The 13,700-nt window shown below is 43.3% G+C and overlaps 1 protein-coding gene across 9 annotated transcripts in view; it reads left to right on the top strand.

The window, feature by feature from the left end:
• Nucleotides 1-436: 436 nt before the first annotated feature.
• The window catches only part of MAP3K4 (mitogen-activated protein kinase kinase kinase 4), a 154,676-nt gene continuing 141,412 nt past the window's right edge, over nucleotides 437-13,700 (top strand). For 4 of the 9 annotated variants that reach the window (XR_010323252.1, XR_010323253.1, XM_064293079.1 and 1 more), the window contains exon 1: nucleotides 437-746. Coding sequence is in view for 7 of the 9 variants with exons in the window: in XM_064293079.1 (XP_064149149.1) it covers nucleotides 601-746 (146 nt within the window). In the remaining 2 variants the exon portion in view is untranslated. The remainder of the gene's footprint in view (nucleotides 747-13,700) is intronic. The other 5 variants (XM_064293039.1, XM_064293048.1, XM_064293061.1 and 2 more) reach the window with 2 other exon arrangements.

The following is a 13,700-nucleotide window of genomic DNA, read 5'->3' on the forward strand; positions in this document are numbered from 1 at the left end:
TCCACTTGCCAAAGTTTACAAAGCCCTTAAAAGCTCATTAACAATAACTGCCCAATGTTTTTGGTTTGCCCAACCAAGACAATATAGCCACTCCCTGATGTCCTTGGTGTGCGTTCGGAGCTATGCACACGCGGACTAGCACGAGCCACCAGACAGAAGGCGCACGGGCGCTGTACCCGCTGCGCCCGTAAAGTCTACATCGAACCCCCGAGGGTAAGGACCACGAGCGAAACCTGACGCCTGCGGCGAGGCCGGCGCGCTAGGCAGCCACAAGGGAGCCCGGCGCGGCGCCTCCGCCGCCGCCCGGTGGCCCAACGTAGGGCCCGGAGCCCTCCGCGCCCCGCCTCTCGCGCGCGCGCTCCTCCCCCGCCCGTCGGATTTCAGCGCCCGCCGCCGCCGTCCGCACGGCTTGTCCCTCGCCGCCCGCCGTAGCCCGGTTCGCGGCTGGTCGCCGTCTCCAAGATGGCCGCGGCGCGAACGGCTTCTGCAGCGGGGTAGAGGCGGAGGCGGAGCCGAGTCACTCCGCAGATTGGGGCGCCGGTTCCCCGAGCCCGGCTGCAGCTCAGTGCCCTCCACTGCCATGCGGGGCTGCGTGCACGGATGAGAGAAGCAGCCGCCGCCGAGCTGGTCCCCCCTCCCGCCTTCGCCGTCACCCCTGCCGCCGCCATGGAGGAGCCGCCGCCGCCACCGCTGCCGCCGCCGGAACCGGAGCCTGAATCCGAACCTGAGCGCTGCCTGGCGGCGAGGTGAGTGTGGCCGCCGCCGCGGACTGACCGCAGGACGCGGGTCTTTCCCTGGCCGGAGCTCGGTCGGAGCCCAGGGGGAGTGGGAGCCTCCTTTTCCCGCCAGGTGGTGCGGGAAGCATCCAGGCGCCGCAGGCAGGGGCCGGAGGGGGCGCGTGCAGCCCCAGAACGAGGGGGCGCGGCCGGCTTCGCCGAGGGACCGGTGCCGGGCGCCGCGGGCTCTCCCGGAGCGCCTGCTTGCTGGCACTGCGTGTTTCGGGCGCGCGCCCTGGAAGAAGGCTGCTTGGGTGGGTCGCCCTGAATGCACCAGCAAAGCGGGAGTCGGGCGGGTGGGAGTGCGGTGCCCCCGCCCCCGTCCGGTGGGAGCTGGGGACCCCCTCCCCGGGGCGCGAGCTTCTGAAGAGGGGTCACACTGAGATGTCTCTCATCATTGCTGCACGAAGACGGTACCTCCCCTCCGCCCCCATTCGGGTGACAAAGTCGACGCCTGTGAAGCAGATGTACACTGGCCCGTTCCTGTTCCTCCTTCTTCCCTCCCTTTGCCCACCGTTGTAGCCCCCAAAGAGTGCTGCTCTCTGCCCTGGGAGAAGGGGCACGTAGACTTCGCAGACAGGCAGGGTTGCGCCTCTCTGAGGGCTTTGCCGGCTGTTTGTGGTAGGATCGTGCAGCGTTCCGGCACACGTGCACTTAAAGGAAGAACTGATTTTTCTAAAACTTCGTTCCCGCAGGAAGCCCTAAGATGAAACTTTGGTACCCAAAGCATTTGTGGCATTCTGTTCCTTAGAGGCTCTATTAATTAATTTCATTTTTTTTAATTGAGGGAAGACAAGCGCACTGTAATTAAATAAGAATTTCTCTTTTCTTATATACCTATGTTTGTGTGTTCAAATGCCCTCTTATCCCCTGCCCTTTGCATCCCAGGGTAAACTTGCCAACTACCGCCCCCTGTCCCCTAGAATGAAAATACTTCCAGGGCTCGTCTTGCATCGAATGGTCTTGCTCCGTATGTAGTTCAGGAATAGGCCGTTAAGTGTCCTCTTTTTTGTAATGCTTGAGGAAGTTTTAAACAGCTTCTATCGATGGAGTTAGAACTGAACGCAGGAACCACAGTCCTGCTTGTCATGATCCGGCGGGCCTAACAGATTTGCTTTTAAGCTGTGAAGAAAGTCATTGCTTCATTTTCTTTACTTTTTAGATACTTCTGTGAACTTTTAAGGAACAACTTCTCTAAATAATGGTTCAACGTGCAATGTGAATTCCTTTTGTTCGTTTAATGCCTCCAGGTTTTTAGAGGAAACTGCGGGGTGGCATTTTGTTTGTTTTGGTTTTAGCTTTTTAGACGTATTGTCAGAAAATTTATTATGTAAATTTAAATTTTGAGCAATTGTAGGTCCTTTAAATTTTTCTTAAAAAATAATAAACAATAACAAAGAATAACAAACACAAGTGCTTAATATGTGCTGTTGCCTTTATTTCTACTAACTCATTTAATCTTTACAGCAACCTTGTGAGGTGGGGCTTGTTATTATCTGTGTTTGACAAATGAGGAAGCTGAAGCAAAAAGGTTAGAATCTTGTCGAAGAATTCACAGCTAGTAAGTGAACTCAGGTCTGGCTCCATTATAGAGGGGAGGTGTGATTTCATTATCCAAATGGGCATGTCAGAAGCTATAATGCGGTATAACTGTACTTGGTGGAAAAAATAGACGTGAACATTCTTAGGTCAAAGTAAAAAGGGCAGAGAGAGACGGAAATGTGCTGTAAAAATGATTACTTATGGAACGATAAAAGGAAACCTTAATGTTTCAGCCAGGTTTCTGTCTGTCTTTGTTATAATAAAAATAGGCCAGGATAATGGGCTTATCCGACTTTAAGTGAACTACAGTGTATGGAACACGAAGATCTTAGAAATATTTTTCTTAGCAACATTGCAGTTAATTTACAATAGCAAATCTGTAAAACTGATTACTTGACAAAGCTGTTGTTTTCCCTTTTTTCTGCCCTCATGGTCTCCACCTCCTTTTCAATACACAGAGCTAACCTCTGACAAACTGTGGGTCATTGATTTTCAAACATCCGTAAAAGATGCTTCAGGGATTGTGCAGTTGTTTATCTGCATTTCTTTTATCTTTGTTTTAAACCATTTTAAAGATACCTTACGTGCACGTACTCTCAAAATGTGGTAAATGCCACATCTTTACACACTGGAGACCAGTAATGGGATCATTTCTGTTACCAGGTTAACTGGTTTTGTGAAAGACCAGAATAAAGCGCTGTCTGCCATCTTTGTGCCTGTACTCTATGTAAATGAGCCTCTGATTAGGAAGGTTGTTGTAATGCACAGGTCTTTTGTAAAATTCAGGCCTGCACACGTTGGCCCACAAAGCTGTAGGCAAGTGCGGGACGAGAGCAGATGCCAGCCCAGCACATCTGCCGGGTGCATGCTCTCCTCCTGACGTGGGAGTTGTGCAATGACAGAGGAACACACAACAGGTCGAGAGGTTACAGTGCTCCCTTACAGGGTCACTGCCTACTCTAAATTACAGACACTTGTCCTTATTTTTGATAAAGAATTCCTAATAAGGATAGCAGTTGTTATTGTTAGTGATGAAAGTTCGAAATAAACATTCCTTATAATTTCTTTCAGCCTCTGGGCCAATTTTAGGATGATCCTGAGGTTACAAGGAGAACTATTAAAAATAATTCGGTAGAATGTACCTTTGTGATTTCTTGAATCTGTGTACTTAAAAAACAGAATAAATTTGATATTAAAACTGACATAAGAGTGCTCCTGTCTGTCATAAGATGTCACTTAAAATGTTGCATGAACTTAAAAATAACTTTTGTACTGATGACTTTATCTGTTATCTACTTTGTATAATATGATTCTTGTAAGTTTGTTTGAAAAAAAATGGTTTCACTACTGAAAAAATACTTGAGTGTCACATCACTCCTAGGTGATTTGCTTTCTACACGGTAGCCTGCTTGTTTCAGCCTTGACGTTGGAGGCGCCCTTTTCTCCTGAGCAAGACCAGCCTTGCATCATTCGTGGTGACCACTGTAACAGTAGACACCCCTGGCAACTGGCGGCTTGAGGCAGAGAGAAGCAGTGACCGAGCAGGAGCAACACAGGGCACTGGTGATGGCAGATGCTGTTCATTGTTTTGAAATGGGGACACCTGGTCTCTCCGGAAGGACTTTGTGGCTCCCTTTAATGTTCATATTGTTAGAAGTTGCTTTTGCTTCCTTCACATGGGTTCTTTCGGTGTCTTGCGTGTCTCGTTTTGAGCTCTGCTGAAATATGGGGATATAAGGTCTTGACTGCTTAGTGGGTTCATTTGCCTTAATAACTTCCTGCTACTTAATAATTCCTCATTCCTCAACGATTATCGTTTTACTCATAGCACTATGTTGTCTCAGCCCTCTCACGTGATCAGGTGGTGTGTATTCTTCTTAAAGACACTCATCATGTTGCTAGTCCGTAGGACGTTGAAAGTGGCCTCTTTAAAGAGAAAATGGAAAAGATGTCAGAAAGGAGATTGGCTGATGACACCTTGTGGGTCTTTAGAAGCTGGCACTGCTTTGGGAGGATAACCAAGGTCCCGGTCCAGCTTCTCAGTACATATACCCAGCTTTGTCTGTGCACCTGGTAGGTCAGTGCATTCTCCTGCCTGTAGAAAGCTAAAGTGTAATTAAGAGATTGATTGGTAAGCATGACATCAGCAAGGGAGATTAGTTGAATGATCTTAATGACTGCTGTTAACAAACTAGTGTGGCTGGCCCGTGTCCCTATCGGGTGTGCCCTCTGCTAGTCTGAGAGGCGCTGTGACGAAGTCTTACTCCTAGGTTTCCAAGTTCCTATGTTGTGCACAGGCTGCTTTATTTCTTTTCACACAAACTTCCGTCACTGTGTGTTTCTAATCTTTAGTCTTACTTTAATTAAAGTTATGACAAACCTACCTTGGTCTTCTGGCTTTAATTCGGGGTATGTTGTATCCTTGTCCCTTAAAGACGTTTGTTTAAAAGGAAAACCCAGTGGTAGATTTTTACTAATGCTAAGTCTCAGAAGGTCACCTTCCTGGCTCCACACCCTCCGGTCCCCCTGTGCAAAGTCTTCTTTGGCAGAATTTCTGAAAAAGGTGTGGCAAAGATGATGTCAGTGGTTGGTACTTTCATAAAATACTTTTTGACTCTTGGTGAGTATTGTGTTAAAAAAAAGTGATGATGGTATGTGGTTTTTCTGAATTTAAGTCATAGAATCAAATTAAAAATTTAGAACCACATTAGACTTCTCTACAGCTATTAAAAAACATGTTAAAGAGTGGTAACCCAGTTAACATGGAAAAATGCCCATGATCTAAGTCCTTTTGGGTAAGACCTACGTTTTCGTTTTTAAAAGGTTTCTCAAGTACTTCTGATGTGTACATACTCACCACTGCATTCCAGGAAAAAATGGGTTATAAAACGGTATTTGTGGAGGTAGCTGCTCAGCTCGTAACTATTTCTCTGCCTGCTGTGTCCGTGGTACCTCCCTCTTCCCACTCCCTAGTTTGGGGGAATGCTTCTTTCCACCCCAGCTACATGGCACAGACTGGAGCTGCCCTTTTCTTACAGACTCCTGGCTATGAGGATAGATACTTGGCCCAAGCTGGGGCAATTGAGGTTCTTTCCTGGGATTTTTCAAATTGCAACTGGAGGACAGAAACTCTCGTTTTGAAGACCGAAATACATACTGTGAAGTCATGAACCTAGTGCTAGCTCCCTGAAGCTGTGGTCACAGCCTCATAGGGAAATAGCTCTGAGACAGTGGCATAAAGCCCTGGAGAAAAGCGGAGAAGCTGAAAGAGGCCCTTGGCCAGTCGCCTTTTGTGCTAGATCCACTGCCACTTTTTTCTTGATATGGTATGTGAGCTAATAAATTCCCCATTTTTGCTTAAACTGTTCATAATTTGAGTTGTTTCTACTAATAGTGTAATCCCATTTTTTTTTAAAAAAGTGTATATGTGCATAGTGAGAAGATTGGAAGATACTAACTTTTCCCCTAAATCTTTAATAATAGCATATTACATGTTTTTATTTTACAATAAAAAGCTAGCTGTAAAGCCCAAATTCTCAGTTAGTACATTTATAATTTTAAGTCTCCCTACTTTGAACTGTTACTCCAGTTGGAATTGATGAGATTCCATATGTTACATAAAGAGTACGTACTTGCCAGATTGCTAAATTGACTTAAATGTTTATCTTTTGGTATCTGAACTGTCTGAACTGACTATAGCGAGCTGGTTTTATTTAATTATTTAATCCATCCTGGGTAACAGAGCTTGTAGATTAAAGACAGTGTTGACGGTAACAAAACAGACTAACCAGGGGCTGGCTTTATGGGGGCCTTTCATATTTCTAGCACTAATATTTAGAATCTGTAACTGCTTTCTCAACGTGTGTTAGGTTAAAACATTGTCCCCTTTTGAAGAGGCATGTTTGAAACTGCACTATTTTAAAAGAAACATCGTTCCTCTGGAAAGTAGGTGTGGTGGGTACGTTCTTACACTTCCCACGGACCTCATCCTCGTGTAGTGAGTGCAGTTTGCCTCTACATGTTTATTCATCGGCAGCATAGGTGAAGTGAAAGTTTCCTTCTGATCTGTAAGAATATAGCTTTGCTGTATTTTGCAGACATCAGCAGAAGTGTTAGTCTCACGGATCAGATGGATCTCGTGTGTTTATAAAGCAGCAGAGGAAGCTTAAGGATATGTTAGGCATTCCATCAAAGATGTTTCTTGAGTGGGTATCATTTCAGCACTATTTCGGAAGAAATAAGCCTCCTCTTGAGAAAAACAGACGCTAAGATTTAAATCTGATAAGGTTTGATGTTTTCAGTGGGAGCTTTTTCGCACACGAGCGGGCTATTTGAGGATACTGCTGAACTGTAGCACTCTCTGAACAGGGCTTGTTAGAGGACATTTAGCTTGGAGGTAGATGTAGAGTTAGTAGAAATTGTTGACCTCTTTAGCCTTTCAGTGGAGAAATTTTGGAAGAACATTTAATACATCCATTATTTTTATAGTACCATTTAAAATCGTGAAGTCTTTTATGGAGGAACATAAAAATGTAGGTATAACTTGGTTTTCTTACACAACTTTCTTACACAACCTTAGAGGTAGTTTTTCGAGTATATAAATACTTAGTTCTTCTTCAAATAAGGAATTAAAACTTACTAGCGAAAGTCTCCCCACACGTCTGTCAGTTTGTTGTACTGTGGTGGCTTGTGTGTTGCTATAATGATAGAAACTTTTTAAAGTGTTAAAAAGCAAAGATGTCACCTTAAGGACTAAGATGTGCCTGACCCAAGCCCTGGTATTTTCAGTCGCCTCATATGCATGCGAAAGCTGGACGATGAATAAAGAAGACTGAAGAAGAATTGATGCCTTTGAATTGTGGTGATGGACAAGAATATACTGTGGAGTGCCAGAAGAATGGAAACCCTGGTGGTATAGTGGTTAAGAGCTATGGCTGCTAACCAAAAGGTCAACAGTTCATATCCACCAGGCGCTCCTTGGAAACTCTATGGGGCAGTTCTACCCTGTCCTATAGGATCGCTGTGAGTCGGGAGTTGACTTGACGGCAATGGGTTGGGGTTTTTTTTTTGGTGCCAGAAGAATAAACAAATCAGTGTTGGAAGTACAACCGGAATGCCCCTTAGAAGCGAGGATAACGAGACTTCACCTCACGTACTTTGAACGTGTTGTCAGGAGGCATCAGTCCGTGGAGAAGGACAACACGCTTAGTAAACTAGAGGGTCGCCAAAAAAGAGGAAGACCTTCAACGAGATGGATCGACACAGTGGCCGCAACAGCGGGCTTAAGCATAACAGCAATTGTGAGGATGGTGCAGGACCAGGCAGTGTTTCATTCTGTCGTACATAAGGTTGCTATGCGTTGGAAGCAACTAGATGGCACCTGGTAACAACAGTGACAGCCTGTGAGAGCAGTGGTGGCTCAGCAGTAGAATTCTCACCTTCCACGTGGGAGATGTGGGTTTAATGCCCTGCCAGCGCTCCTCGTGCGCAGCCACCATCTGTCAGTGGAGGCTGGAGTGTTGCTGTGATGCTGAATAGGTTCGGCAGAACGTCCAAACTAAGATGGGCTGAGAAGAAAGGCCTGGTGACCTACTCCTGAGAATCAACCAGTGAAACCCTGGGGGTCGCAGCAGTCTGATCCGCAGCCTGCCGTGGTGCAGGACCCAGCAGCATTTTGTCCTGGTGTGCGTGGGGTCGCCGTGAGTGGGGAGCCGACTTGGGGTAGCTGACAGCCACAGTCAGAGTCCTGTGGGTGGAAGGACTTTCCGTGTTCATTTAGTTTAACTTTCAGCCATTGCTTATGGAATTAGATTTTAGAGCTGGAAGGGAACGTGGAGATCATCTTGTCCAGGGTGGTCATCCCAGGGATGAGAAAACCAGCCTGGAAAAGTTACGGCTTGTCCAAGGCCACAGTAAGGGCCAGAGGCAGGTTTAGGGTCAAGCCTCCAGGCCCTGGGTGCTGTTTGCCTGATATCACACTGTGCTCTATTGGTTAAGGTCCAAAGCTAAAGGTGATTTTCATCCACCTGATTTACCTGTTCCAGCTTCGACTCTAGTCCACATGACCAGTTACTCGGTAGCTCTGGAATAGTCTATTTTCTGCATTAATTATGCTTTACAGAATTGAGCAGGTGTGGAAGACTTATTTTCAGAAAAAAAAAAAAAAATGCTAAGAAAAAATACAAAATCTCTCCCAAACTCATTGAACACAGCTTGTTTTCTCTAGATGAAACTTCATTTCAAGTTCACAGAAGAGGAGGCGGTGTTCAAACCTTTTTAGATATGTTTTTATCTCCACGTTCCCCATCTTTTCTGTGAGCTTCGATCAAGCCAGGCAGTAAGATTTTAACTTCTGTGGTAGTGGTTTTGCAACTGTGGTCATGACTATGTGATTGTGTACCATAGTAAGAATACAGCTTGCACAAATATGTTTGTATGCTGCGTAACTAAAAAAAAAAAAAAACTTACGTAACAGTATTTGACCTTGTAATACATGATGCACTGTGACAATTTTTATTCTTTCCAGTCTGTTTTAAATACGCTTGGTACCTTGTCCTTTGAGACTGAGTCAGGAAAATAAGTACGGTACTTGTCCACTGATGATAAAAAGTAATTTTGAAGAAGGTATTATGGATTGAATTGTGCCCCCCCCCAAATGTTTTATATTATAAATTCTAAACCCCTATACCTGTGGATGTAATCCCATTTGGGAATAGTTTCCTTTCTTAATTAAGGAGTCTGTCTTAAGCCAGTCACCTTTGAGATATAAAAAGAGCAGATAAGGCACAGAGAAGGTGCCTGGTGTTGCAAACGGTAAGAAGTTGGTGGTTGGAACCCACCCAGCAGCTTCACAGGAGAAAGACCTGGTGATCTGCTTCTGTAAAGATCACAGCCAAGGAAGCCCTATGGGACAGCTGTACTCTGTTGCTGGGGGTCACTGTGAGTCAGGGTTGACTGGCAGGGACTCAAGAGAAGGAGGCACGAATAGAGGAGAAGGCATGTGCCAGGTGAAGATTGCCAGGGAACAGAGGAACAGGAGCAGAAGAGAGACAAGGACCTCCCCAATGTCCGACAGAGGGAGAAAGCCTTCCCTTAGCACCTGGGCCCTCAATTCCAATCTCTAGTTTCTTAAACTGCACGAAAATTAATTCCGTTTGTTAAAGCCATCCAGCTGTAATATTTCTGTTACAGCGGCACTAAGAAGCTAAGGCACTAGGCTTTCTATTCCTTGAAAACGACATTGTTACCCAAAGGCAAGAATAAGATGCATCTTTATCTCTCAGGGTTGTTCTTGGTTGCTTATCCTTAAAATGCAGTAATTGTAAAGACCAATTCAAAATTTAAGATTACTTTACAGTAAAATCGAAGGTGCAATATCTATCTGATAGGTAGTTTTCTTAAAAAAAAAAAATTGTTCTGTAGTTAAAGTTTTTCAAATAGAACAGTCTTCAAGAAAAAAAAAGTATAATAAAAATGATTTTCCCTTCACTTACTTGATGCAAGTGTTAGGATACGGCCGTTTACACTGAAGCAAAGTGTATTTTTAAGGAAAAGATGACCTGGAATATTGTTTCTTTGCCCTGTTAATTCCTCTTCTTCCTTCATATCTTTTCTCAGGCATTGCTTACTTCCAGGTAAGCCTTGATATCTTCCCCTCTTCAACCTAGATTAGATCCGGTCCTTCTGTTACATGTCCTTATAGCCCCTGTAGTTTTCCTTTATAGCACTTATCACCATCGGTAAATACACGTTCGTGTGAATATTTGTTTATTGTCTCTTATCTTCAGTAGAAATTAAACTCTGTGAGGGCAGGAGCACTGTCTGTTGTTTTGTTTACTTTTATATCCCAGTGCCTGGCATAGTGTCCAACAGTAGGTTCTTGACCAATATTTGTTGGATGAAGGAGGTAGTGAGTATGTTGGTTAGAGCATAGGTTTGGGTGTTAGACAGACTTTAGATCTTGCCTTAGATTACCAGCTATATGATTTTGGAGAAGTTATTTAACCTCTTTCAGACTCAGTTTCCTCATTTGAAAAACAGAAACAATAATAGCACTTACTTCCCAGATTGTCACTAAGATTAAATTGTTGTTAGAAACCCTGTGTACAGCAGCACGAAACAGCGTCCAGCCCTGCACCATCCTCACAGTCCTTGCCACGTTTGAGCCCATTGTTGCAGTCGCTGTGCCAACCCATCTTGTTGATGGTCTTCCTCTTTTTTGCTGACCCGCTCGCTACCTAACAAACGTGATGTCGTTCTCCAGAGACATCGTACCGTTCATACAGTAAGTGCGCAGTAAGCTATCACGAGTACATTTTTCTTCCTTCCTTTTTGATTTAAGGTGAAATGAGGGAAGTCCAATTGTAACTAATTTTCCTAAAAAGCCATCAAATATGCTTTGAGGTAGTTTTTTTTTTTTTTAAATAGCTGCAATAATCTGGATCATTAAAGAAACATTTTTTCCGCCTTTGTCTTCAGAATCCGGTAAGTGAGGAGAAGGTGTTTTTTGGTACCTGGCTTTTCCATATTCCCTCTTTTGCTTCAGTTGTGATTTATTTTGCATATTACTTCTAAAGGTGTTTAGAATCCTGACTGGCCCTTGCAGGGTCATAAATCACACTACTGAGTTCGGAGGCGTAACACTGCTGACTTCAGTCAGATTGAACGACTTGTTTAGTCAGTAGGCACAGGTCATTCTTTTTCTTTGGGAGTTCTGTTTAGTTGTTTATGTAATTTGACTTTGACATGTCTTTATAACTTAGATTAATACTGTTTTCAGTTTTTTTTTAATGTTATACCCTATATTTAAGGGTAATATTTGCCAGGTTGATTTAACTGCTGCATCAGAAAGTAAATGATACCAGTTCGCTGAATAAAACTAATCAGAAATCTGTCTGATTATAAAAGCAATGTATGTCCATTGTGGAAAAGTATGAAGAATAACCAATCCTAATCCTGCCATCTAAAATAGTTACTGTTAACATTTGGACATATTTCTTTCCTGGGCATTATTGCTCTGTGTGTGTGTGTGTGTGTGTGTGTGTGTGTGTGTGTGTGAGAGAGAGAGAGAGAGTATATTCCCCCCCCTTTTTTTGTTTTGTGGGTTATAATAAATACAGTTTCTTTGAATAAATGAACAGGTTTCCATGCTGTAAACAGTATTTCTCTTTGTGTATATGTCATAATTTAACTAATTGTTCTTGCATAGTTTTATAACATATATGCTGTTTCTACTTATTTCCTGCTGTAACTAATGACTCGATAAACATCTTAATGCAGAATTTTTGGTATTTTGGATTATTTCTTTAGGATAGATTCCTGGGTCATAAGATATTTAAGAGCATTAAGGTTCTTGAGACATCTTGCCACACTGCTTTCTATAAAGGTACTAAATTGCTTCATTCGCATCAGTGTGAAAGGCGAAATACACTGGCCGGTTTCAGTTACGAAAGCATGTTGTTGTAGTTAGATGTCTTTGAGTTGGTTCCGACTCATAGCGACCCTGTGTACAACGGAACCAAACACTGCCCAGTCCTGCGCCATGCTCACAATCCTTGTTATGCTTGAGCCCATTGTTGCAGCCACTGTGTCAGTCCATCTCATTGAGGGTCTTCCTCTTTTCTGCCGACCCTGTACTTTACCAAGCATGATGTCCTTCTCCAGGGACTCATCCCTCCTGACAACATGTCCAAAGTAGGTAAGATGCAGTCTCGCCATCCTTGCTTCTAATGAGCATTCTGGTTGTACTTGTTCCAAGACAGATTTGTTTGTTCTTTTGGTGGTCCATGGTATATTCAATATTCCTCGCCAGCGCCACAATTCAAAGGTATCAGTTCTTTGGTTTTTCTTATTCATTGCCCAGCTTTCGTATGCATATGATGCAATTGAAAATACCATGGCTTAGGTCAGGCGCGCCTTAGTCTTCAAGGTGACATCTTTGCTTTTCAACGCTTTAAGGAAGTCCTTTGCAGCAGATTTGTCCAATGCAATGCTTCTTTTGATTTCTTGACTGCTGTTTTCATGGGTGTTGATGGTGGGTCCAAGTAGAATGAAATCCTTGACAACTTCACTCTTTTCTCCATTTATCATGATGTTGCTCATTGGTCCACTTGTGAGGATTTTTGTTTTCTTTATGTGGAGGTATAACGCATAGGCTTTGGTCTTTGGTCTTCATCAGTAAGTGCTTCAAGTTCTCTTCACTTTCAGCAAGCAAAGTTGTGTCATCTGCATAAAGTAGGTTGTTAATGAGGCTTCCTCCCATCCTGATGCCCCGTACTTCTTCATATCGTCCAGCTTCTCAGATTATTTGCTCAGCATACAGATTGAATAGGTGTGGCGAAAGGATACAACCCTGACGCACACCTTTCCTGACTTTAAACCAGGCGGTATATCATTGTTCTGTCTGAACGGCTGCCTCCTGATCTATGTACAGGTTCCTCATGAGCACAGTTAAGTGTTCTGGGATTCCCGTTCTTCACAAAAGCATAGTCTACATTGTTGTGAGTTACAGATAGCTTATGAGAAAAGAGAATGTATTCAGAAAATTAAACATTAATTCATCAACAATATTCCAAGCAAAATCCACAGTTCCCCTTTATCAGTTCATTAAGTCCTGTGTAAAACTAACTGCTCTGTCTTCGGTTGGCAATGTAATGACTCCTTCTGCTTCATGACTAGAGCTCTAGAAATCCTGACAGAGTCCACTAATATGTTTTCAGAGTTGTTTAAAAGATGCCATCAGAAGCCTGTTCTCAGCATAGTCCTTTCCACAGAGCTCTGAGACAGTCCTTGTTGAAGACAAAGCACTCGGACCTGTAGCTGATTGCAGGTGCCTTCAGGGAAGCATCAGATTAAAAAAAAAGAGAAGTACACCTACTTGTAGATGACAGAAAACTTAAAAGGCTGTGGTTAGCTTATTAATGATAACTTTCAAAAGTGAAAGAGCCGATAAGGGCTCATTACAAGAATAAGGCAATTTGGTTGTTTCTGTGGCATGCAAAGAAGATAAAAGTCAATCCAAAAAATTTGTACACAAAGTATAAGTATAGTAGTTAGCCCTGTATTCAAAGAAGAGTGGATATTACATCTAATTTATAAAACGGAAACACATAATCTTTACAGAAGAGAAAAATCTTCATATGTAATTTATAATAATCCTGACATAACAGGCCAAGAATATACCAAGCATATAGTAGGCTCTACCAAGAACATTTTAGGAATTTTGAGTAAAGAGATTATGTAGATACGGAGTACGTCCTAAACATCTGTATATTATTAAAACTACTTAGGGAAATGATGTGACTCGCCAGTTGAAACCACTGTCCTAGAAGATATTGGATTCAGATGAAAGAAGTTGAGACCAAGTAAACATTAAAAAAAAAA

Source organism: Loxodonta africana, chromosome 1, assembly GCF_030014295.1.
Source record: "Loxodonta africana isolate mLoxAfr1 chromosome 1, mLoxAfr1.hap2, whole genome shotgun sequence".
Lineage (NCBI taxonomy): Eukaryota > Metazoa > Chordata > Mammalia > Proboscidea > Elephantidae > Loxodonta > Loxodonta africana.